This window comes from Pan troglodytes, chromosome 2 (genome assembly GCF_028858775.2).
Source record: "Pan troglodytes isolate AG18354 chromosome 2, NHGRI_mPanTro3-v2.0_pri, whole genome shotgun sequence".
Lineage (NCBI taxonomy): Eukaryota > Metazoa > Chordata > Mammalia > Primates > Hominidae > Pan > Pan troglodytes.
Window position 1 is genome coordinate 8,393,494 of NC_086015.1, and position 27,486 is coordinate 8,420,979.

Consider the following 27,486-nt stretch of genomic DNA (forward strand, 5'->3'; position numbering starts at 1 on the left):
CTCTGAATCAAATTTTTGCAAATGTTCTGGAACAGAAGCAAATGTTGAGTTGGAAGCTGCCCTGAAACCGAGTCTTAACGAAACAATAAATACCCAGTTTTGAGCCCAGCCACAGAGTTAGGAGAAGCAAGTAAGAAACTTTAGGCTCCTTTTACAAAGACCAGGGGATTTAATCTTATCAAGGAAGTCCTCTCCTATACTTTTTCAGACTGCTATTTCATGAGGATGACGCAGCACACTTTTCCTTTCATTCTTCACACACTGATCTCAGTCGTCTTTATCAGCCACATTCTTTTTATGTATTTGTGCCTGGAACGAATGAGCTGGTAATGCACCTTTTGATCATTTTTTCCAGTGGATGAATGTGTTCCATGCACCCAAGCCTTCTTCCACGCCGCCCTTAAAAAAAAGTCCATTTCTTTAGGGTAACATCATCATTTTAAAAAAGAAGTGACACATGGGTGGGGAGGGAAGTGTGATGAAAACACGTCTTTCAAGAACGTGTAGTCTTAGCCTTGGCCATGTCATTACCATATTGAGAATAATTTCTGCAGTGTGACTAAGCATCAAGCCTTCAAGTTTGGAGTGGATTTAAAGCAGGTCAAAGGTTTACACTCAGATCCCTCTATACTGACTGCTTTAACCCTCCTGCCTTGATTGTACCTTTTCTAGAAGTACTTGCACATAATTTTCAAAATCTGAAGAAGAAATAGATTTAGTAACTTGTCCAAAGTCACAAATCTAGTAAGTGGTAGGAGAAGAATTTAAACCCAGACAGTCTGGCTCCAGAGCCTATGTTCTTAACCACTAATCCATTCCACCTCCTCACTCTTTGCCTTTTTACTCCTGAAAGCTATCCCTTGCCCCAGTAATCTCCCGTCTTCAGTCCACCGCTCCCCACCCCAAACTCACAATAAAACAACGGACTCAATGATACAGTAGAGAGAACGGAAGTCACAAAAATGGCGTGAGTCCTGGTTCTGCCTCACTCAACCGTGTCACCTGGGGCATCTTGAGTCCTAGTTTTCGAAGTGCACATTGGGAATATTAACCAAAAATAACCAGTTCCCCCCCAAAACTACTCTGCAAATTAAATTAGGTCATGTACACAAAGCCTCCAGTACAGTGCCTGACACCTAAGAGGTGCCTCTTGGCTGGAAAGCAAACCAGCCAAGACAAGAGAAGACATAGAACAACCACAATTTACCGCGCAATGAACACAGTCTACCAGGAGAAAGTGAGCTGCTTCAGAAAGTAACACTTCCACCTTCCTCAATGGCTTTATAATACAGCCACCATCTGGGGAAAGATGGCTGGGGACATGGCAGGGTCCCACCACAATGTCACCTCGAGTGGAGGCTGCAATAGTCAGGGAATCTTCCATGACTTGCACCGAATACTTGCAAAGCCCTTTTTGGGAGTCATTTTATACAAAGTGATTCCAACTACAGGATTGTTGAGGGCAGTCCATGCATAGAATTATGTTCCAAAGGATGTAGGTCCATTATTGCTGCGTGTAAAAAAAAAAAAAAAAAGGGTGACAACCCCACGGCAGGGCCATCTGTCTGTGAAGGGGCCAGGGAAGCAAATTCACCTCTGCATTTAACAGGTCTCCCAAAACAAACAGGAAGGAAGTGCTTCTTAACAGTTAATTTAACTTGCTCTTGAGGTCATTTAAACCCAATTCTTTTTGACCGTCCTTAGAAGAGATGGAGAAAGGCTGTCATTTTCTCCCAAGACAGATTCAGTCACTGTCAGACCTTGCTCTTCTCCTAGATGAACAGCTCTCAGATTTTTTGGTTTCAGGATCACTTTACACTCCTAGAAATCATTGAGGACCCCACAGAATTTCTGTAATGTGCATTATATCTACAGACATTGAACATATTAAAAGATTGACCCACGTATGGTGGCTTACACCTGTATCCCAGAACTTCAAGAGCTGGAGGCAGGAGGATGGCTTGAGGCCAGGAGCTTAAGACCAGCTTGGGCAACATAGTGAGACCCCCATCTTTACATTTTAAGAAAAAATTAAGATTACGAATTTTTTTGAGACGGAGTCTCACTCTGTCGCCCAGGCTGGAGTACAGTGGCGTGATCTCCGCTCACTGCAAGCTCCGCCTCCCGGGTTCAAGCCATTCTCCTGCCTCAGCCTCCCGAGTAGCTGGGACTACAGGTGCCCGCCACCACGCCCGGCTAATTTTTTGTATTTTTAGTAGAGACGGGGTTTCACCGTGTTAGCCAGGATGGTCTCGATCTCCTGACTTCGTGATCCACCCACCTCGGCCTCCCAAAGTGCTGGGATTACAGGCGTGAGTCACTGCGCCCGGCCTAATTTTTTAACATAAAAATATACAAGCTCATATTCTGTGAGCCCTCAGGCTACGTATCATATAGTCTCTAGAAAACTCTACTGTATACTCTTAGATAATTTAAAAAACAAACAACATCTTAATATTATTATGAAAATCAGTTTGACTCACAGGCCCCCCGAAAGGGGGCTGGAGGTCTCTGGGGTCTCCAGACCACACTTGGAGAACTGCTGAGCTAGATAAAACCTCCTACAACAGGTTGTAGTGAGTTCTGTCTGCCACATCCTGAACTCTTCTACTTGGACATCATATTGATTTTCATTTGTTTATTTTCATTTTTATGATTTTTAGGGACAGGGTATGGCTCTGTCACCCAGGCTGGAGTGCAGCAGTGTGATCATAGCAAACTCCTGAGGTCAAGCAATCCTGCCACCTCAGTCTTACTCCTGAGTTGCTAGGACTATAGGACTACGCTACCATGCCCAGCTAATTTTTCTATTTTTTGTAGAGATGGGGTCTCACTATGTTGCCTAGGCTGATCATGAACTCCTGGCCTCAAGTGATCCTCCTGCCTTGGCCTCCCAAAGTGCTAGGATTACTGGCATAAGCCACTCTGCCCAGCCCCCATCTTGATTTTTAAGTCTGGTAATTTATGTAGTTAGAATTAAAATCCTGAACCAGTAATCTCAAAGAAGGATTAAATAAGAAGTAAGAATGTAAACAATGAGGCAGAACCACCCAAACAACTATTCTCTAAAACTGAAATGCAAATTAGCACTGAAGACACCACAGAAAACCTTGAACAGGCAGATCAACGCAGTAAGGGCCAACAGACTACCCTCCCTTTTCGTTTTTCCTTCTTTTTAATTATTGTTATGCCCACAATGACTTTTCCATTGGTATTAAACCTGCTAGAGGTTCTTTGTGAGGTGGATTCAGGAAGAAAAGACCCAGAATTTCACAATATAGGTAGCGATAACCAGGTCTCACTTTCCCCTTCTGTGAGAACTTTGTGGGACAGACAGACCGCGCAGGATCAGGTATTTCCAAATTCAAGTACTAACACAAGTTTGGGGGTTAATCATGCCAGCTTTTTTCTTTTTTAATGTTTGATATGGGGGTCAGGGCTAAGCTTTTCTATGCAGTCTCTTCGTTCTTTCCTACTCTTAGCCCATCTTGTCCTCTTCTCTGTGGCTGTAACTCCATGGCTGCCCAGGACCATCTGGCAGTACCTTCCTGCTCCTTTGCTTCTAATAGTCATATTTATAACAGGAACAAGTACCTAGGAAGCACTTATCCCAGTATCTGGGAAGCACTTATCCAAGTACCTAGGAAGCACTTATCCAAGTACTTTGTGCTAACCACTTTATTTTTGCATTTTCTCATATCTCCCCACAACCCCACAAGGTAGGTATTATTATTCCCATTTTGCCTTAGAGGACATTGCTTGCCTTAAGGTGGCACAGTTACATATGTGGTGGTGCAGGGATATGATCCCAGACAATCTTATCCCAAGGCTCTCTACCCACGGTGCTAAACTGCCTTTTAAAGACAGTGACGCCGGACACAGTGGCTCACGCCTATAATCCCAGCATTTTGGGATGCTGAGGCAAGTGGTTTGCTTGAGCCCTGGAGTTCAAGACCAGCCTAGACAACATGGAAAAACTCCATCTCTACAAAATAAAAAATAAAAAACACTAGCTGGGCATGGTGGCATGTGCCTGTAGTCCCAGATACTCAGAAGGCTGAGGTCGGGGGATCACCTGAGCCTAGGAGGTAGAGGCTGTAGTGAGCCATGATTGCCCCACTGCCCTCGAGCCTGGATGACAGAGGAAGATTCTGTCTCAGAAAAATAAAAATAAAAGACAGTGATTGAAGAGATTAAAATGACATCCTTCCCATGTCATTTAAAGGTAAATAAATAAAATCTTATTTGGCAAAGGTGTAGAGCAGAGAGAAATTGTGGACTTTGAAAATGCAACCAATGGCTCTTCCCCACAAGCACCAGAGTAAATGTAGGTGAACCTTTTATCAGTGCCACCTGACAAGGAAAGCCTTATCTCTGCTCCCCTGATAGTCTGTTAGTGGTTTCACTTTTCCCCTAAGCGTTGATTCACAGCTTCTAGCATTACCCTGTTGAGGTCCAAGCTGACATGCTAGAAAAGAGTTGCTCTGATCAGTCTTCCATTCCCCTCGGCAAAGAAAACAAGGGGTTTGTCAAATATGGCCCAGACCCAAGGGCGGGAGAGCAATCCTATCTGACCTTCAATTACTCTGAACTGGAATTGCCTTCTTCCCTGACAACTGTGACTAATTCCAAAGGCCCAACCAGCCTTCTCATAATGATGACTTTGGGGTCAATTACTTTGGGGGCAGATTAGAATCTGATCTGAAGCTGAAAAATTCCGCCCCCTTGGTACTAATCCCTTGAACTTTCCAATCCTAAATAGGGCAAGTTTCAGGAAAGAGCATTTCTCATTTTACAGCCTACCTGAATATTGTCTGTAATGATTTTGCTTAATCAAAAAATTAATTAAACTCTTGCTCTAATGGTCTAAACACAAGTCAGAGGAAGGAAGTTCTGGCCACCTGCCAAAGCTCCATCTGAGGCTCTCGGAGTTAATAATTTCCATGGTGTTTTAAGCATTTGAAACAACAAAGGCTAGCTTTCACTAATAGCACAACTGATTCTGGAAAACCTATAAAAATGAGGCCTGCTCTAGGGTGGTTTGTATCCAGAGAATTAAGTTTTAACAAATAAAATTAAATCAACAGTCAATAAATTAAAATTTTGCTATTCTCTGATACTAATCTGCAAACTTAGCCATAAGTGCTCAAGTTAATGAAAATGGGCTGCCAATGGCTCTGCTGAGATTACTGATGGCTGTTAAATGGTTTTCGGTGGGGACAGCGTGGGGATAGAGGAGAGGAGTCTCATAAGGCATTTCTAGGCAAGATGAGGTCCCTGGGCAAGCCACGGCCCTTTCTTACATTTATACATTTCTTGCTAGTACATTACTTACTTGATCAGTCATTCTTCAGAAATAAATACATACAATTTTTTTTTTTTGCTCTGTGAGACTATCAACTCTTCATAATCTAGGCTGCAAATGCAAACTGGCACCCCGCAGATGAAACGGGGCTGCAGAAGCAATTTATTAGGTCTTCACAGTGTTTGCTTTTTAAAAATATTAGTTGGTTGCCAACATTAAAAACTCAGAAGGCTTCACACAAAAATGCAAACATCCAGCCAGTCCTGGAAACTGGATAACTGAGCAACTCCAGGCTGACATTTCTGCAGGGCAGCCATGGACGAGAACAAAGCAGTGGCAGCACGCTTAGAGCAGGCCTCGCTCATGCCCAGCCTGCTTCACCTGTTCACACGTCTTGCCTGGCTCTGCACTTCCTAAATCTAGTGATTTATTTAGTGGCTTCAAGAACTGCTACACTTTCCAGTGTGTTAAGCTCTGAAAAACTGAGAGTGCAGATAAAGATGCTGCAAAGACACTGCCCACCTTAAAGTCGACTAATGAAGAAATCTACATCCCAGATCAGATTTTTTACTTCCTTTGTTCCTCCATAGCCAGCCTGCAGGTTAACTCCCTTATGAGAAATACTGCTAATGGAATGTTAATATTTGTTGGAAGGAAGGAGGGAAGGAGGGAGACAGATATGCCAAATATTTAAAAAAGAAAAAATAAGCCCACACTAATCCCTTGCATAAAATTCCTGAAGTTTCAGAACAGAAAGCACTATGTTTACGGTGCTTTTTTTTTTCAAGATATTCCTGAAGTCAACTATGGATTTTACCACATGCAAAAATTCTGTTTGCAGCTTGAATACTGAGGACAAAAATGTGATCTATTTTGAAAAGGTGATTAGCAAGAGAATTAGAATACTGGATTCTCATGGATGAAATTTCAGTCATTATTTTTTGTCAATAGAATTCTCAGTAAAGATATTCCCTGAAAAATAGAATTTACCCATGCACTACTTTGAAGCCACCACCCCCACCACACCCCTGCCCCAACCAACTTTTATTTATTTATTTATTTATTTATTTTGAGACGGAGTTTCGCTCTTGTCGCCCAAGCTGGAGTGCAATGGCGCGATCTCGGCTCACTGCAACCTCCACCTCCCGAGTTCAATTGATTCTCCTGCCTCAGCCTCCAAGTAGCTGGGATTACAGGCATGCACCAACAAGCCCAGCTAAGTTTTGTATTTTTAGTAGAGACGGGGTTTCACCATGTTGGCCAGGTTAGTCATGAACTCCTGACCTCAGCTGATCCACCCGCCTCGGCCTCCCAAAGTACAGGGATTACAGGCATGAGCCGCCGTGCCTGGCCCCAACCAACTCTTACTAAAATAAATGGTAGCTTCCATTTCATTTTTCCTCAAGGGTCTTATCGACAGTTGAGATGCTCTGTTCAAAAAAAAGTAAAAGGTGGGGGTGAAAAGAAAATGCCCATATTGACACAGATCTGTACTGCATTTTAAGCTGTAGGTTGAACCATGTAGTTTGAAGCATCTATGCAGCCCATTTTCCATGAAGAAAAGGTCCCTCCTGATTACCACCCATATTTCCCCCAGCCCCTGCCTTCTTCTAATCACGTTTACAGCTTTAAAAAAACAGAGATACACCTTGCTTCTCACTCAACTGTCATGTACAGTCCAAAAATAAAGACCGTCCAGGATTCAGGACTAAAGCAGACTTGAAAACAAACCCCAAATTCCTTCCATGCTTCAATGGGGCAAGAAATGAGAATTTGAAACCAACTGTAGATATAAGAGTTCCTAAAACAACAACAACAAAAAACAAAACAGTTTTTTAATACTGGAACTGGCACATCGACCAAACGGTCTGCTCTGCTCCAACTGTTTATTTAAAGCAGAAATTGCTCACAAGTGATCAATAAACAGAGAATGGAGGACAGTAGAATGTGGAAGTCGTGTTGGATCACATGTGGTTTAAAACGTGTTTTGAAACAAGCAGGCACAAACCTTCTCATAATTTTAAAGAAAACCTTAGCAATATACGAAGACCTTCAGGAAAAAACAATTTAATCCCATGAAAGTGCCTTCTTTTAGTGCGTCTAGTGATTTATTTAGTGGCTTCAAGAACTGCTACACTTTCCAGTGTGTTAAGCTCTGAAAAACTGACAGTGCAGATAAAGATGCTGCAAAGACACTGCCCACCTTAAAGTCGACTGATGGAGAAATCTACATCCCAGATCAGATTTTTTACTTCTGATGGACGTGATCTCCATTAGAAGCATATGTCCTGAAGGTCTTACACCTTGGAGAAGAAAGAAGGTGCCTCAAAACTTAAGGCTGCAAAGGATCAACTGGCTGTAATGCTGGCTGCAAATGCCAGTGGAGATTGAATTAGGCTACTGGTTTTGTTAGGATAGTTATTATTTTGTTAGTCTTGTGGTACAACGTGCAAAGTTCCTTAAGTTTTGAGTAATCTGCCTCTACCCCAGTTTTCCCCGTATGCCTCTATGTTTTGTGTACAATGTCACAGAAAGTGAGGCTTTTCAGGACTACACCTATGGCATTCAAACCGAGCTTTTCGTAGTCCCATTTTGCTGGTCTGCTCATATGTCACTATCCAACATTATAAAGTGTAGTGACTATAGCTATACATAGTTTAGGGTACTCTTTAGTTGGTAACCCAGACATGCAGTTCTTAAATAAACGGCTTGTTAGGATGTCATTTTATTGTATTCATTTTTAGAGACAGGGTCTTGCTCTGTTGCCCAGGCTGGAGTACAGTGGCACAATCACAGTTCACTGCAGCCTTGAGCTCCTGGGCACAAGCGAAGCTCCCACCTCAGCCTCTCAAGTAGCTGGGACTACAGGTACACACTGCCATGCCCAACTAATTTTGATTTTTCATTTTTTGTAAAGATGGGGTCTCGCTTTGTTGCTGTTATAACTCCATGTTCACACTGCTATGAAGGAATACCCAAGACTGGGTAATTTATAAAGAAAAGAGGTTTAATTGACTCACAGTTCCACATGGCTGGGGAAACTTACAATCATGGTGGAAGGCACCTCTTCACAGGGTGGCAGGAGAGACAGTGAGTGCTGAGCAATGGGGGAAAAGCCCCTTGTAAAACCATCAGAACTTGTGAGAACTCACTCACTATCACAAGAAGAGCATGGGGGTTACTGCCCCCATGATTCAATTACTCCCACCAGGTCCCTCACACAACACCTGGGGATTATGGGAACTACAATTCAACATGAGATTTGGGTGGGGACGCAGTCAAACCATCTCAGTTGCCCAGGCTGGTCTCAAGTTCCTGGCCTCAAACGATCCTCTCGCCTCGACTTCCCAAAGTGCTGGGATTATAGGTATGAGCCACCGTCCCCAACTTAGGAATTCATTTTAAATGCCTTCCAGTATTATGCTGCTGCTAGAAATGCAATTCTAAAAAGTACACCCAAAACACCAAAAATACTTACGCAATATAACATTAACAAGACAAGAATTCAAAATAGACACACTATAAATATAACAATGTAAAAAATATATGCAGGCGGGAGGTAACAAGCAAAAACAAACTGTACTGGAGTAGGGTGACTTTAAAAATAAAATCTCTTATTTCCTACATTAGTTATTTGCTACAAATGTTTGTTCTTTTTTTTTTTTTGCCTGGGATTAATCATCAGTAGGTGGAAGTTTGTAGAGAAACATTTAATATCCACAAAATGAACCACAAATGTGGCTAAACGTGCCAGCTACATGACTTTTTTTTTTTTTTCTTTTTTTCCTGAGACAAAGTCTTGTTCTCTTATCCAGGCTGGAATGCAATGGCGCGATCTCGACTCACTGCAACCTCCGCCTTCCAGGTTCAAGCGATTCTCCTGGCTCAGTCCTGAGTAGCTGGGACTACAGGCAAGTGTCACCACTCCTGGCTAAATTTTTTTTTTTTTTGTATTTTTAGTAGAGATAGGGTTTTGGCATGTTGGCGAAGCTAATCTCGAACTCCTGACCTTGAGTGATCTACCCACCTTGGCCTCCCAAAGTGCTGGGGTTACAGGTGTGAGCCACTGCGCCTGGCCTACATGACTGCTTTTCAAGTGAATTGTTTTAACATGTTAAGAGGCTAAGCACAAAAGTAGCAATCAAGTGTTAGTTAAACACTTTTGAATATTATTTGATTTAAACATTTCTTTCAAACGGCATGCAAGAAATGGCTTAGGGGTTCTCAGGACTGAGGAATCAGGATGGGAACTTGATAACAGGGACCTTAGGTTGAAAGCCATTGTTCTAAAACAAGGTGCTTTCCTGGCATGGGAAGCAAATGCTGGGTTTTACAAGACCGCAAGTGAGGCAGTGCCTTTGACTTGGCATTATCTACTGTGGCAACAAGCAGCAAGGTCATGATAGGGTTCCTGCTGGAATAGCCTTGCTTTATGGAACAAAAATTCCCACAAATTACCCACATATCAAAGTTATCCACTAGCTAATAAACATGAACGTTTTCTAGCAAATAAAACACGCATATCACAAAGTCCTCTCTTTAAAAGAAAACACAAAGAAGAGAAAGAGAAAAGAAGCTGATGAGAGTGAAGCCTGATTTAGCAGGTAAGTTTATTCAACATAGTGCATGATTCAAAGCATCTGATATTCCACAGCCAACAAGGTTTCCTATTCCCTATTACAAAATACCGGATACCCTGAATATAGCTAATTCAAGGTCCTCGCTCCTTTTTCCCTATATCTAGAATTAAACAGGTTTCCCCGTTTAGCGCACATTTCACGTTCACTGAAGGCTTTGGGGAGAGGGGGAAACAGAGCTTATGACTGCCCCTCTGAACCAAAGGCACTTAATGTTAAAAGATAAAGCACAGTAGAGTCACCCCACAGACATTCCTATGTGTTCAACAGCTGAACTTCAGCATACCATCACCGGCCCATGTGGGATTCATCATAACAATGTAAAAGACACTGATTTCCTTGGAAAAACAAAGTGCAGTATGAATATAAAGGAGTCACCACACCCCTCTTCCGAAAATAATACATAAGAGAACTCTTACTTTACATGATTAGTATCACTCAAGGTTCACACATGGAAAAAATAGCTAAAAAATAATCTATCATAAATTCTCACTATGAAGTCACAATAGAATCTGATACCCTTTTTAGAACTGGTGAGTTGGAGAGACACCCAGAGGTCATGCTGCCCATCCCTTCATTTGATAGGGGAGGGCACTTGAGGCCCAGGAAGGTCAAGCGTCGGACCTGGGGTCTAACCCCTGTGGCAGAGCCTGCGTAGGACGCGGGCCTCCCGAAGCCTAGCTCAGGGTTCCCTCCACTCCCCTTCCTCTTTAAAGACTCTCAAAAGTAAAATATGGCGATGATCTCCAAAGATGCACCACACCATAAAGCACATGCACTGACCCAGGTCAGCAATTTGGTCTCACAAGGCGGTTCCTTTGGCCATTGGGCAGGTATGTAACCCACCTCAGGGTGGGAATTCTTTGCATGGGATCGTTCAAAGTTCTGAGGGAAGCCCAATGTAGGTCAGACACGACTCCTCCTTGGACTGGGGAAGACTATTCTTGGTTGTCAGTCCATGGTGGGCAGGCGGTTGGCTGCACAGCGGAATCCCAGATTCGAAGCAGAGCTATCAGGTGTGTTCTGGCTCCGAGCAGCACAGCGATACCTGTAACAATAAGACTGTGTGGAGAGAAAGAGCAAGGTAAGCGCTACTGGGACTCTCAGCTGAAGGCTCTAACCCGTCAGATGCATGTTGCACCGGCTGTAGACAGTGATTCCCCACAACCCTGCCTGTATGGATACTTAACATGTATGCTTTAAAAAGGGCAGCACATTCAAGAATTAACCACATATTTTCCAACGTCCTTCACCTTATAAATGTAACACGGATATAGTACAAAGATGTTCATCATTAGATATAACAGCAAAAAAAAAAAATGTAACAACCAATGATTGCCTAAGTTTAGGCACATCCATATAACAGAAAAGTAAGCAGCCATTGAAAGTCATGTTTTTACATAGTATTTAATGACAAAGGAAGTTTTCATGATAAAATGTTAAATGAGGCCAGGTGCACTGGCTCACACCTGTAATCCCAACATTTTGGGGGGCTGAAATGGGAGGAATGTTTGAGGCCAGGAGCTCGAGGCCAGCCTGGGCAACACAGCAAGATCCCATCTCTACAAAAAATTAGCTGAGCATGGTGGTGTGCACCTGCAGTCACAGCTACTCTAGAGGCTGAAATGGGAAGATCTCCTGAGCCTGGGTGTTTGAGGCTGCAGTACACCATCACTGAGCCACTGTACTAAAGCCTGGGTGACAGAGCAAGATCTTGTGTCCAGAAAAAGAAAAAAAAACAGTTAAAATGAAAAAGTCAGAATATAAAGGTGTATATGTGGTATGACCACAGTGTAGATAACTACATGTGCCAAGAAGAAAAGACTGGAAGATTCCGAATGCACCACAATGTGCACAGTAGTTATCCCTCAAGCAATCTGAGTTTCATATTTCCTATATGAAACCTATTCAGTATTCCAATACAATAAGGATATATATTAATTTTTGAAATTAAACCAAGTAATAAGTGATAGACGGCCACTGAAAAAATACTAAGAACAACACTAAGATACCATTTAATATCTAAATAGTATTTATGATATCATTTATTATCTAAATCATATTTATGATATCATTTAATACCAGTAGATCGGCAAAAAATTAAACAACAAGTCTAGGAACATCAAACATAGGAAAGGCTGTGGGACAACATTGCTTTTTAAAAATACATTGCTCTTCCATTTGTTTGTATCCTCCTTTATTTCATTGAGCAGTGGTTTGTAGTTCTCCTTAAAGAGGTCCTTCACATCCCTTGTAAGTTGGATTCCTAGGTATTTTATTCTCTTTGAAGCAATTGTGAATGGGATTTCACTCATGATTTGGCTCTCTGTTTGTCTGTTGTTGGTGTATAGGAATGCTTGTGATTTTTGTACATTGATTTTGTATCCTGAGACGTTGCTGAAGTTGCTTATCAGCTTAAGGAGACTTTGAGCTGAGATAATGGGGTTTTCTAGATTTACACTCATGTCATCTGCAAACAGTGACAATTTGACTTCCTCTTTTCCTAACTGAATACCCTTTATTTCCTTCTCCTGCCTAATTGCCCTGGCCAGAACTTCCAACACTATGTTGAATAGGAGTGGTGAGAGAGGGCATCCCTGTCTTGTGCCAGTTTTCAAAGGGAATGCTTCCAGTTTTTGCCCATTCAGTATGATATTGGCTGTGGGTTTGTCATAGATAGCTCTTATTATTTTGAGATACATCCCATCAATACCTAGTTTATTGAGAGTTTTTAGCATGAAGGGTTGTTGAATTGTGTCAAAGGCCTTTTCTGCATCTATTTTTTTTTCTTTTTTTTATTTTGTTTTACTTTATTTTATTTTATTTTATTTTTTAAATTATACTTTAAGTTTTAGGGTACATGTGCACATTGTGCAGGTTAGTTACATATGTATACATGTGCCATGCTGGTGCGCTGCACCCACTAACTCGTCATCTAGCATTAGGTATATCTCCCAATGCTATCCCTCCCCCCTCCCCCCTCCCCACCACAGTCCCCAGAGTGTGATATCCCCCTTCCTGTGTCCATGTGATCTCATAGTTCAATTCCCACCTATGAGTGAGAATATGCGGTGTTTGGTTTTTTGTTCTTGCGATACTTTACTGAGAATGATGGTTTCCAATTTCATCCATGTCCCCACAAAGGACATGAACTCATCATTTTTTATGGCTGCATAGTATTCCATGGTGTATATGTGCCACATTTTCTTAATCCAGTCTATCATTGTTGGACATTTGGGTTGGTTCCAAGTCTTTGCTACTGTGAATAATGCCGCAATAAACATACGTGTGCATGTGTCTTTATAGCAGCATGATTTATAGTCATTTGGGTATATACCCAGTAATGGGATGGCTGGGTCAAATGGTATTTCTAGTTCTAGATCCCTGAGGAATCGCCACACTGACTTCCACAATGGTTGAACTAGTTTACAGTCCCACCAACAGTGTAAAAGTGTTCCTATTTCTCCACATCCTCTCCAGCACCTGTTGTTTCCTGACTTTTTAATGATTGCCATTCTAACTGGAGTGAGATGGTATCTCATTGTGGTTTTGATTTGCATTTCTCTGATGGCCAGTGATGATGAGCATTTTTTCATGTGTTTTTTGGCTGCATAAATGTCTTCTTTTGAGAAGTGTCTGTTCATGTCCTTCGCCCACTTTTTGATGGGGTTGTTTGTTTTTTTCTTGTAAATTTGTTTGAGTTCATTGTAGATTCTGGATATTAGCCCTTTGTCAGATGAGTAGATTGCAAAAATTTTCTCCCATTTTGTATGTTGCCTGTTCACTCTGATGGTAGTTTCTTTTGCTGTGCAGAAGCTCTTTAGTTTAATTAGATCCCATTTGTCAATTTTGGCTTTTGTTGCCATTGCTTTTGGTGTTTTGGACATGAAGTCCTTGCCCACGCCTATGTCCTGAATGGTAATGCCTAGGTTTTCTTCTAGGGTTTTTATGGTTTTAGGTCTAACGTTTAAATCTTTAATCCATCTTGAATTGATTTTTGTATAAGGTGCAAGGAAGGGATCCAGTTTCAGCTTTCTACATATGGCTAGCCAGTTTTCCCAGCACCATTTATTAAATAGGGAATCCTTTCCCCATTGCTTGTTTTTCTCAGGTTTGTCAAAGATCAGATAGTTGTAGGTAAGCGGCGTTATTTCTGAGGGCTCTGTTCTGTTCCATTGATCTATATCTCTGTTTTGGTACCAGTACCATGCTGTTTTGGTTACTGTAGCCTTGTAGTATAGTTTGAAGTCAGGTAGTGTGATGCCTCCAGCTTTGTTCTTTTGGCTTAGGATTGACTTGGCGATGCGGGCTCTTTTTTGGTTCCATATGAACTTTAAAGTAGTTTTTTCCAATTCTGTGAAGAAAGTCATTGGTAGCTTGATGGGGATGGCATTGAATCTGTAAATTACCTTGGGCAGTATGGCCATTTTCACGATATTGATTCTTCCTACCCATGAGCATGGAATGTTCTTCCATTTGTTTGTATCCTCTTTTATTTCATTGAGCAGTGGTTTGTAGTTCTCCTTGAAGAGGTCCTTCACATCCCTTGTAAGTTGGATTCCTAGGTATTTTATTCTCTTTGAAGCAATTGTGAATGGGATTTCACTCATGATTTGGCTCTCTGTTTGTCTGTTGTTGGTGTATAGGAATGCTTGTGATTTTTGTACATTGATTTTGTATCCTGAGACTTTGCTGAAGTTGCTTATCAGCTTAAGGAGATTTTGGGCTGAGACGATGGGGTTTTCTAGATAAACAATCATGTCATCTGCAAACAGGGACAATTTGACTTCCTCTTTTCCTAATTGAATACCCTTTATTTCCTTCTCCTGCCTGATTGCCCTGGCCAGAACTTCCAACACTATGTTGAATAGGAGTGGTGAGAGAGGGCATCCCTGTCTTGTGCCAGTTTTCAAAGGGAATGCTTCCAGTTTTTGCCCATTCAGTATGATATTGGCTGTGGGTTTGTCATAGATGGCTCTTATTATTTTGAAATAGGTCCCATCAATACCTAATTTATTGAGAGTTTTTAGCATGAAGGGTTGTTGAATTTTGTCAAAGGCTTTTTCTGCATCTATTGAGATAATCATGTGGTTTTTGTCTTTGGCTGTTTATATGCTGGATTACATTTATTGATTTGTGTATATTGAACCAGCCTTGCATCCCAGGAATGAAGCCCACTTGATCATGGTGGATAAGCTTTTTGATGTGCTGCTGGATTCGGTTTGCCAGTATTTTATTGAGGATTTTTGCATCAATGTTCATCAAGGATATTGGTCTAAAATTCTCTTTTTTGGTTGTGTCTCTGCCCGGCTTTGGTATCAGAATGATGCTGGCCTCCTAAAATGAGTTAGGGAGGATTCCCTCTTTTTCTATTGATTGGAATAGTTTCAGAAGGAATGGTACCAGTTCCTCCTTGTACCTCTGGTAGAATTTGGCTGTGAATCCATCTGGTCCTGGACTCTTTTTGGTTGGTAAACTATTGATTATTGCCACAATTTCAGATTCTGTTATTGGTCTATTCAGAGATTCAACTTCTTCCTGGTTTAGTCTTGGGAGAGTGTATGTGTCGAGGAATGTATCCATTTCTTCTAGATTTTCTAGTTTATTTGCGTAGAGGTGTTTGTAGTATTCTCTGATGGTAGTTTGTATTTCTGTGGGATCGGTGGTGATATCCTCTTTATCATTTTTTATTGCGTCTATTTGATTCTTCTCTCTTTTTTTCTTTATTAGTCTTGCTAGTGGTCTATCAATTTTGTTGATCCTTTCAAAAAACCAGCTCCTGGATTCATTAATTTTTTGAAGGGTTTTTTGTGTCTCTATTTCCTTCAGTTCTGCTCTGATTTTAGTTATTTCTTGCCTTCTGCTAGCTTTTGAATGTGTTTGCTCTTGCTTTTCTAGTTCTTTTAATTGTGATGTTAGGGTGTCAATTTTGGATCTTTCCTGCTTTCTCTTGTGGGCATTTAGTGCTATAAATTTCCCTCTACACACTGCTTTGAATGCATCCCAGAGATTCTGGTATGTTGTGTCTTTGTTCTCATTGGTTTCAAAGAACATCTTTATTTCTGCCTTCATTTCGTTATGTACCCAGTAGTCATTCAGGAGCAGGTTGTTCAGTTTCCATGTAGTTGAGCGGTTTTGAGTAAGATTCTTAATCCTGAGTTCTAGTTTGATTGCACTGTGGTCTGAGAGATAGTTTGTTATAATTTCTGTTCTTTTACATTTGCTGAGGAGAGCTTTACTTCCAAGTATGTGGTCAATTTTGGAATAGGTGTGGTGTGGTGCTGAAAAAAATGTATATTCTGTTGATTTGGGGTGGAGAGTTCTGTAGATGTCTATTAGGTCCGCTTGGTGCAGAGCTGAGTTCAATTCCTGGGTATCCTTGTTGACTTTCTGTCTCGTTGATCTGTCTAATGTTGAGAGTGGGGTGTTAAAGTCTCCCATTATTAATGTGTGGGAGTCTAAGTCTCTTTGTAGGTCACTCAGGACTTGCTTTATGAATCTGGGTGCTCCTGTATTGGGTGCATATATATTTAGGATAGTTAGCTCTTCTTGTTGAATTGATCCCTTTATCATTATGTAATGGCCTTCTTTGTCTCTTTTGATCTTTGTTGGTTTAAAGTCTGTTTTATCAGAGACTAGGATTGCAACCCCTGCCTTTTTTTGTTTTCCGTTTGCTTGGTAGATCTTCCTCCATCCTTTTATTTTGAGCCTATGTGTGTCTCTGCACGTGAGATGGGTTTCCTGAATACAGCACACTGATGGGTCTTGACTCTTTATCCAATTTGCCAGTCTGTGTCTTTTAATTGGAGCATTTAGTCCATTTACATTTAAAGTTAATATTGTTATGTGTGAATTTGATCCTGTCATTATGATGTTAGCTGGTGATTTTGCTCGTTACTTGATGCAGTTTCTTCCTAGCCTCGATGGTCTTTACAATTTGGCATGATTTTGCAGTGGCTGGTACCGGTTGTTCCTTTCCATATTTAGTGCTTCCTTCAGGAGCTCTTTTAGGGCAGGCCTGGTAGCGACAAAATCTCTCAGCATTTGCTTGTCTGTAAAGTATTTTATTTCTCCTTCACTTATGAAGCTTAGTTTGGCTGGATATGAAATTCTGGGTTGAAAATTCTTTTCTTTAAGAATGTTGAATATTGGCCCCCACTCTCTTCTGGCTTGTAGAGTTTCTGCCAAGAGATCCACTGTTAGTCTGATGGGCTTCCCTTCGTGGGTAACCCGACCTTTCTCTCTGGCTGCCCTTAGCATTTTTTCCTTCATTTCAACTTTGGTGAATCTGACAATTATGTGTCTTGGAGTTGCTCTTCTCGAGGAGTATCTTTGTGGTGTTCTCTGTATTTCCTGAATCTGAATGTTGGCCTGCCTTGTTAGATTGGGGAAGTTCTCCTGGATAATATCCTGCAGAGTGTTTCCAACTTGGTTCCATTCTCCCCGTCACTTTCAGGTACACCAATCAGATGTAGATTTGGTCTTTTCACATAGTCCCATATTTCTTGGAGGCTTTGTTCATTTCTTTTTATTCTTTTTTCTCTAAACTTCCCTTCTCGCTTCATTTCATTCATTTCATCTTCCATCACTGATACCCTTTCTTCCAGTTGATTGCATCGGCTCCTGAGGCTTCTGCATTCTTCACGTAGTTCTCGAGCCTTGGCTTTCAGCTCCATCAGCTCCTTTAAGCACTTCTCTGTATTGGTTATTCTAGTTATACATTCGTCTAAATTTTTTTCAAAGTTTTTAACTTCTTTGCCTTTGGTTTGAATTTCCTCCTGTAGCTCAGAGTAGTTCAGTCGTCTGAAGCCTTCTTCTCTCAACTCGTCAAAGTCATTCTCCATCCAGCTTTGTTCCATTGCTGGTGAGGAACTGCGTTCCTTTGGAGGAGGAGAGGCGCTCTGCTTTTTACAGTTTCCAGTTTTTCTGCTCTGTTTTTTCCCCATCTTTGGTGTTTTATCTACTTTTGGTGTTTGATGATGGTGATGTACAGATGGGTTTTTGGTGTGGATGTCCTTTCTGTTTGTTAGTTTTCCTTTTAACAGACAGGACCCTCAGCTGCAGGTCTGTTGGAGTTTGCTAGAGGTCCACTCCAGACCCTGTTTGCCTGGGTGTCAGCGGCGGTGGCTGCAGAACAGCAGATTTTTGTGAACCGCGAATGCTGCTGTCTGATCGTTCCTCTGGAAGTTTTGTCTCAGAGGAGTACCCGGCCGTGTGAGGTGTCAGTCTGCCCCTACTGGGGGGGTGACTCACAGTTAGGCTGCTCGGGGGTCAGGGGTCAGGGACCCACTTGAGGAGGCAGTCTGCCCATTCTCAGATCTCCAGCTGCGTGCTGGGAGAACCACTGCTCTCTTCAAAGCTGTCAGACAGGGACATTTAAGTCTGCAGAGGTTACTGCTATCTTTTTGTTTGTCTGTGCCCTGCCCCCAGAGGTGGAGCCTACAGAGGCAGCCAGGCCTCCTTGAGCTGTGGTGGGCTCCACCCATTTCGAGCTTCCCAGCTGCTTAGGTTATACTGCCCAAGGTAATTTATAGATTCAATGCCATCCCCATCAAGCTACCAATGACTTTCTTCACAGAATTGGAAAAAACTACTTTAAAGTTCATATGGAAGTAAAAAAGAGCCTGCATCGCCAAGACAATCCTAAGCCAAAAGAACAAAGCTGGAGGCATCACACTACCTGACTTCAAACTATACTACAAGGCTACAGTAACCAAAACAACATGGTACTGGTACCAAAACAGAGATATAGATCAATGGAACAGAACAGAGCCCTCAGAAATAACGCCGCATGTCTACAACTATCTGATCTTTGACAAACCTGACAAAAACAAGCAATGGGGAAAGGATTCCCTATTTAATAAATGGTGCTGGGAAACCTGGCTAGCCATACGTAGAAAGCTGAAACTGGATCCCTTCCTTACACCTTATACAAAAATTAATTCAAGATGGATTAAAGACTTAAACGTTAGACCTAAAACCATAAAAACCCTAGAAGAAAACCTAGGCATTACCATTCAGGACATAGGCATGGGCAAGGACTTCATGTCTAAAACACCAAAAGTAATGGCAACAAAAGCCAAAATTGACAAATGGGATCTAATTAAACTAAAGAGCTTCTGCACAGCAAAAGAAACTACCATCAGAGTGAACAGGCAACCTACAAAATGGGAGAAAATTTTCGCAACCTACTCATCTGACAAAGGGCTAATATTCAGAATCTACAATGAACTCAAACAAATTTACAAGAAAAAAACAAACAACCCCATCAAAAAGTGGGCGAAGGACATGAACAGACACTTCTCAGAAGAAGACATTTGTGCAGCCAAAAGACACATGAAAAAATGCTCATCATCACTGGCCATCAGAGAAATGCAAATCAAAACCACAATGAGATACCATCTCACTCCAGTTAGAATGGCAATCATTAAAAAGTCAGGAAACAACAGGTGCTGGAGAGGATGTGGAGAAATAGAGACACTTTTGCACTGTTGGTGGGACTGTAAACTAGTTCAACCATTGTGGAAGTCAGTGTGGCGATTCCTCAGGGATCTAGAACTAGAAATACCATTTGACCCAGCCATCCCATTACTGGGTATATACCCAAAGGACTATAAGTCATGCTGCTATAAAGACACATGCACACGTATGTTTATTGCGGCACTACTCACAATAGCAAAGACTTGGAACCAACCCAAATGTCCAACAATGATAGACTGGATTAAGAAAATGTGGCACATATACACCATGGAAGAGTATCACGACTCATGTCTTCTTTCCCACTGCCCAATACACAAGCTCTGCATGCACTTGTACACTTGCATAAACCTAAGAGAGCCTAACGCACATATCCCTGGCTACCTAGCAGGTATTCAGTGATTAACCACAGATTACTTCAAAAGCCTCCACATGCCAAAAATAACCACGCTTGAAACTCTTGTGCCCTAGGATTGTTCTCCGATCCAAAATAACGGAGAATAAAAATAAACTAGTCATCCTGTGTGCCATGAGCATAAACTCTGAGTTGGCCCAGTACAGCTCAAGTCCCTGCAAACTGGTTAAAGAAGTTTCACAAAGCAACATGTGGAATAACTTTAGAATCTGTGCAGAAGCGATAATTTGGACTCGGGGGGAAGATAAGTCAGCATGCAAAAGGTTTTTTTTTTTTTTTTAATTATTCTCTTTTCTCTCAGAAAAGTAAAATGCTTCTTATCTTTGTGAAAAGTATCTCAAGTTGACACAGAAATTCTTTAGAGCACTTCTACTGTAAAAATAAAGACAGTGCTTTGTCTTCTATAGATAGTGAAATGATAGCAGCCAATTTTCTCATTTTCCTTGTGGTCAGTGAATAATATAACATTAGCAATTCTCAGGTAGACAGAGGGAAGATGAATTTAAAGTGTGCTTGAAATAATTGATAAATTGATGGCATCTCCTACTATGTGTGATCTGCATGTAATGGAAGCTCTCAAATGACTAGAGGTGACCATGCAGGAAGACATAGCAAAAGCCTCATTCCATGCAGGGCCTACTTGTCGGGCTGCTGTGAAACAACAGTGCTTTGGTATTTCTAGAATCAAGTTCCTGTGGATAATCCAGGGCCCCATGCAGCCAAGCATGTGTAGCAAACTCCACACTGCAGCAAAGATCAGGTTCAGGGGGAGCTACACAGATGACATGACATTCTTGTCCCATAAACGTACACGCTTTTTTAGAAGGCAAAAATTGATGTGGATGAGATTTCCATGATCATGGCAGTGGTCCTCGGACCTCAGCATACATAAGAATGGCCAATACAGCTTGCTTAAATCCATGTTCCTAGGCCATACATCCAGAAACTCTGATTCAGGAAGTCTAGTATGGGGCCCAAGAACCTACTTCCAACAAGCTTCTAGGTGCTGCTGATGCTACAGGCCCATGGGCCACACTTTGAGTAACACTAGTTTATAGGATTTAGAGGGGAAGTTGAGAGGATAGCAAGGCCAGAGCCTGATCATATCAGGGCATGGTTTAATTATTCACTGAATATACCACAGCTTACAATATGCCAGATGCTATTTTAGGTATGACGGATACAATCAGAACAAGACAAACAAGATAGCTGTTATCAGGGAGCTGACATTCAAAAGGGAATTGTCAGACAATAAATAAACCGATACATTCAAGATGGTTTCCAGGAGCAGTCACCTCTGCAGGAAGGAAAATAGGGAAAGAGGACTGAGGGTGACTGGGTGGCTACTTTCGATAGGGTGGTGGTCTGGAAAGGCCTCTCTGAGAAGATCACATGTGGGCTGAGTTGCCCAAAAATCTGGAGCATGAGAATTCCAGGCAAGAGTAATGACTGGCACAAAGGTGGTTAATGATGTCTTTGGGGTAACTGGCTTCCTCACTAAAACAACAAAGGTATTAGCCAGCTTCTAAGCAGGTCTTAGAAACCTTGTGTTCAACTGCAGGAAGGTGGTAATAGCCCTGCCAGCATCTGAATGTGGATATACATTTGCTACATAAATGGGAAAGTTAAGAAATGTCTCTGGTGATAGGGCATAGGACTTAGGTTTTTGTTGAATGGCATATTTCTACCTGTCACTTATCTCTTAAACTATATCAGAAACTATTTTAAAATAAGATGATATTCATATGCCACAAAACCTAGCATATAACCACTCAAATGAACTGTTGGGATCTGCCCAAAGCACTGGGTTGAGGATTCTACAGCTGCGACACAGGATAGTGAAAAGACATATACAAGAGATTATTCCCAGGGCCATATCTGAAGACCCCGGTATATACAGAATAATTCCATTCTTGAAAGACAAAAATTAAGTACACAAAAAGTTTGCTGGAATACTATCAATTGTTTTCTTTAGAAAGCATGATGATTTTATTTTCATTTTGATCTTTACTATGTATTTTCTAAATTTTATGCTATGAAAATGTTTTCTTTGAATAATGAAAAGTTTAAAATCAGTGCCTCTCCCTTCCCCACCACCAAAATTTAGTTCTTTATTAGATCACAGCAATCCCTGAGACTGTCCATTAACCAAAATGACAATAAAGAATTAAACCCTAAAAAGCAAGACTCACTACAAAAGTTAGTGTTGCGAGGTCAGGGCCATCACTTGAGAAAACAGTCAATTCACACATCATTCCATTTCAAATGCACTCATTCACTCAGCAAACATTTATTAATAAGTCGTTTATTTTAAATTCCAACTAATAAAGCACACAATTAAAGAGGTAAATGGCCTCATTATAAATGTCCTCATTGCTCTTTCTTTTTTACCAACTTTATTTTTAGCACCAAAAGTGGTTCTTAAGGATGTGAGGTCTTTAGGTGGCTGAAAAATGGGTCATTCTATTAATTAAGAACAGGGAAAGTGGGAAGAACCTGTTTTAGTCCTATTTCATTAAGATGGCTAATTACTGTGTGAAATTGATCTCCATGTCTGTGCTAAGAATGAGATCCTGGACTTGGGAACAATCCATTTAAGATAATGACTTACCAGCCTTGGGGCTTCAAAGTCAAGGGGAGCAGCAATATGGTTTTTATGAGAGGGAGACTTTTAGGGACAAAGGGCATTTTAAAGATAATTGTAACTCATGTTAAACAAAATCATTATAGAGAACGCCACAACAGAACAGAGGTCTCAATTTCCCATCCGTTGCTCTTGCCACTAACACTAGACCAACTCCTTTTGCTCTTCATCTTGGTAGGATGGTGAGGATTTCCTTAATGTTGTAGGCTGAGCTAAAGACCCAGAGGGATTAATCTAACATCAACAACAATGAGTATTTCTTGAGTACTTACTATGTGAACTGTTCTAAGCACTTCTATGTATTAATTCACTTAATCCTCTCAACAATCCTATGAGATAGGCATCATTAGTATCTGCACTGTATACATGAGGAAAAATTGAGGCACACAGATGTTAATAGTGTGCCTAAGGTCACATGGTTTATAAATGGTGGATCCAAGGTTCTAGCCTATTCAATCTGATTCCAAAGTCTGCACCCTTAACCAGATGACATGTTGCCTCATAGTTTTTCTTTCTGTGCCCCCATCTCCTTGTTGAAGCTATACTTTGGATAGATTTTCAAAAAATTATGAATGATCATCAGAATTTACTTTAGCCAGGCAGGCCGGGCATGGTGGCTCATGTCTGTTATCTCAGCACTTTGGGAGGCCAAGGCGGGAGGATCACTTAAGGTCAGGAGTTCGAGACCAGCCTGGCCAATTTGGTGAAACCCCATCTCTACACAAAAATTAGCTGGGCGTGGTGGCACAAGCCTGTAATCCCGGCTACTCAGGAAGCTGAGGCAGGAGAAATGCTTGAACCTGGGAGGCGGACGTTGCAGTGAGCCTAGATCATGTCACTGCACTCCAGCCTGGGTGACAGAGTAAGATTCTGTCTCAAAAAAAAGAATTTACTTTAGCCAGGCAAACTGGTGTTGGCCCATGATCAAAAATAAGTCATCATCTAAGAAAGAAATTTTTTTAAAAAATGAATTATAACATTATTCTTTCTTTTTACTGATTTTTTTCCTTTTATTGATTTTCACCTATGCCATGAACATTGCTTTTGCCTGTCTAGTTGGGAGTTTATTAGTTGGTTCCTTCTTCGAAAGAGAAGAGGGGAAATAATCTAATTATAATAAAGATGATGCTGATAGGAGCAACTAACTTTTACTGAGCCTTTACCATAAGCTAAACACTGTACCAAGAACTTATATATGTTGGTTCATTTACTCCTCATCAGAACCTTATAATGGGTACAATTATAGTATGTTACAAATGTAAAAACTGAGGCTTAGAAAGATTAAGTAATTTGCCCAAGGTCACATACCTGGCAAGAAACAGATATAGAACTCCAATCCAGATGTAATTCCCTAATCCACATCTCAATAATTTAGTAAAAGCTGTCACTCTTCATCTACTGGAAAGGCTAAGCACTCCGAAAATAATTCACAACCGACACTATGCTATTTTCCTAACCTTACAGATATAACCAGACTGATGTTAAAGACCAACCTAATAAACAATTCATTTGACCAAGATCCTGGAAGTGCCATTTTTCTATGGAAAATCCTGTGGATCCCACTCAGTTCTGTCAATCTGCTATTCTCCTCTTCTAAAATGTTATCCCCATCACATGGGACCTGACTAAATTAAAACAAATCCTTCAAGTAAGCTAAGAAAAGATAAAAATGCATAATATAGACTTTAAATCAACCACTAAGATTATAAAACATAGAGTTACAGCTAATAAGCATAAGGAGAGAAAATGGGGTGATAAAAAGTATGTAATCGAAAGGAAGACAAACAGAACAACAACAGGTGAGAGAAAGAGAAAAAAAATCAAGATGGCACATTTCAACCCAACCATATTAAAAACCACATTAAAAATAAATGGTCTAAACACCCAATGAAAGGCAGAGATTATGCCAATAAATACAATAACTCAAATGAAATGGACAAATTCCTTAAAAGATACAAACTACTAGAATGTACTCAAGAAGAAGCAGATAAGCTGTATAGTCCTACCTCTATTTAAAAAATTAGGCCTACAGTAAAAGAAAAAAAAAATGGGCATACTGGCTCACACCTGTAGTCCCAGCCACTCAGGAGGCTGAGGCAGGACAATTGCTTGAGTTCAGAAATTCAACCCTGTCTCTAAATTAATTAATTAATAGTTAAAACTCTCGGCCCAAATGCATTCACCAAGGAATCCTATCAAACATTTCAATAATAACACTAATTCTACATAAACTCTTGCAAAAAATTTAAAATAAGTTAATATTTAACAACTCAATCTATGAAGTCAGCAATACCCTGAAACCAAAATCAGACAAAGACATTACAAGAAAACATAGAATAAACTAGATTCAAAAATACTCATAATTTTTGCAAATCAAATCCAAAATGTATAAAAAAGATAATACATCATGACTAAGTGGAATGATACGTATCCCAGGAATGCAAGGATAGCTTAATATTTGAAAATCAATGTAATTCACCATATGAACAGATAGAAAAAGCAAAATTATATTATCATCTCAATAGATGCAGAAAAAGCTCCCAGCAAAATCTACATCCATTGCTGATTAAAAAACTCCAAAAAATTAGCAATGGAAAAAAACTTTCTCAAGCTGTAAAGGGCATGCGTCTATGAAAAAGCTATTGCTAATACATATCCAATTTTGAAAAACTGAATGTTTATTCCCTAAGATCAAGAATGAGGTATGAATGTCTACTCTTACCATTCCTATTCAACACTATACTGAAGGTTCTAGCCAATGACATACAGCAAGAAAAAGTTATAAAAGGGATCTAGATTAAAAAGGAAGAACTGTCGATATTCACAGATCATATGATCAGCTATGTAGAAAATATGATACAATTTACAAAAACATTACTAGAACTAATAAATGAGTTTTGCAAGGTTGCAAGACTCAAGATGAACATACAAAAATCAGTACCATGTAAGTGTACTTAATAAAGTATGTAGGAGTTTAAAAGATATTTTTAAAGAATCTACTGGGAAGCTTATAAAAATGTAGATTACAAATAAGCTAAAAATTATAAAACATGAAAGTAGATACATTCATACGCATGGAATTAGGACAGTTAATGTCCTTTACTTGCTTAAAATGTTTTTTACAAGCTTCTGTTACCCCATTTATTCTTGATGAAAAATCTTCTGGTCCTCAATTACTTAGAAAGTAAATGGATTCTGAATTTAGAAAAGTGCCATATGCCAGAGACGTAACTGGTGACAATTAGGATTTTGAGATACTACTGTACAAAGAGAGATTCACCTGTTTTCCATGGAAGTCTGGTTTCCTGGCAAGAAGATCCAGGTACATTTGTAGCAATAACTTCAAATAGAGAAGCAATCTGGGATTAAAGACTCTGATGTATACGTGAACATGTAAACATATTGGGAAGACCTGGGACAATGCTTTTAATTTAAAATTAAAACTAGGATTTTAGGCCGGGCGCAGTGGCTGATGCCTGTAATCCCAACACTTTGGGAAGCAAAGGCAGGAAGAATTTCCTGAGCCCAAATGTTCAAGACCAGCCTAGGCAACATGGCAAGACCCCATCTCTAAAAAAAATTTAAAAATTAGCCAAGTTACTTAGGAGGCTGAGATGGGAGGATCGCTTGAGCCCAGGACGTCGGGGCTGTAGTGAGCTGTGATTGTGCCACTGCACCTCAGTCTGGGTGAAGAGTGAGACTCTGTCTCAAAAAAACAAAACAAAAAAAAGATTTCATGAAAATAAATTGGTCTACATCTTATTACCAATGTAGGTCTAAAGCATCAATTGAGCTCTGCTCTATGAACTTCAACCTGAATCACTGGATTAAAAATTCTAAGAAATACAGAAGATACACATACACACAAACTCACATATATATATAAAATCTAGAGAGATTTGCTTTAGGCTAGTGATTCCCGAACTTGGCTGTATGTTTTCATCACCTGGAGAACTTTAAAAAATGCAATGCCCAGCTCACACTGAAGAAAAATCAAATCAGAATGGGGGTGAGTGAGGAGCCAGACATCAGTATTTTATATAGATCCCAAATGATTACAATGTGGAATAAAGTTTGAGAACCACTGTTTAAGACAAAATTTGATAATGCCATCATTATCAAATTAGTAACTTAATTTGGAGCCATTATAGGTGGTTTTAAGTCTCTAACCACCTGGACTGAATAAATTACTAGGGGAAGCTTTGCGGCAATAACAATCTGCAAAATGCCATCTCTGCACAGGGATAGAAAGCTGGAGTTCAGGAGAAGTGAAAAATATATGACTCAAAGAAAAAAGGGAAGGGATGGTATTCTATTTCCAAATTCCTTATAAAGGTTATTTAGGAAACACCAAGTCACTCTAACTGATGAAGAAAGCCAGCTCAGACACTAAAATCATAGCCCAAAGAGAAGAAACACTCTCTGGGAATGATGCTTATTTCACAAGGCACACTTTGTACCTAGAACACGGGATGCTTCCATTTCAGTATATCACAATCTGCCCTCCATACATAACTCTCACCTGAATCTCAACAGAAAATCCAGAAATGTACAGGATTCTCAAATAAATTAAGGGTGTGCTTTCAGACTTACATGCTGGAAAAGTTATATACACCCACCCCCGTGCAGTTCGTGGGACGACAAAGGTCTCTCAAAGGGGCAAGATTCAATAGATGAAATTTGGTTGACGATAGGTCATTCACAACCTTTGTTACTTGTGTTACTTTTCTCCATGCTTGTAACCAAATTTGAGATGACTGTCCTCCTTTTTTTCTGGTTTCAGTGGGGTTAGGTAGGCATTTGCAGAAGTGAATGAGACATTTGGGGCTATCATTTACAATGGATCCATAAAACTGCTATCAGAACAAGAACGGCAAAACAGTTTAGTGACATGACTTACCCTATGGCACATGTAGGATCCACCTTTCTTCACTCGGTCTTTCCCAGAAGGGGGACCTTTCTACAGATGAAGAAAAAAGGCTATGTTAGACCAGAAGGCAAAGCTGCC

At 40.5% G+C, this 27,486-nt stretch overlaps 1 protein-coding gene across 16 annotated transcripts in view; it reads right to left on the reverse strand.

The window, feature by feature from the left end:
• SUMF1 (sulfatase modifying factor 1) overlaps positions 1–27,486 on the reverse strand; it is a 636,667-nt gene that overhangs the window by 518,950 nt on the left and 90,231 nt on the right. For 12 of the 16 annotated variants that reach the window (XR_010155071.1, XR_010155072.1, XM_016940330.3 and 9 more), the window contains one exon: positions 27,379–27,438. Coding sequence is in view for 14 of the 16 variants with exons in the window: in XM_016940330.3 (XP_016795819.1) it covers positions 27,379–27,438 (60 nt within the window). In the remaining 2 variants the exon portion in view is untranslated. Of the gene's footprint in view, positions 1–9,885; positions 11,005–27,378; positions 27,439–27,486 lie in introns of those variants that run through there. The other 4 variants (XM_526122.8, XM_003309588.5, XM_063805297.1 and 1 more) reach the window with 2 other exon arrangements.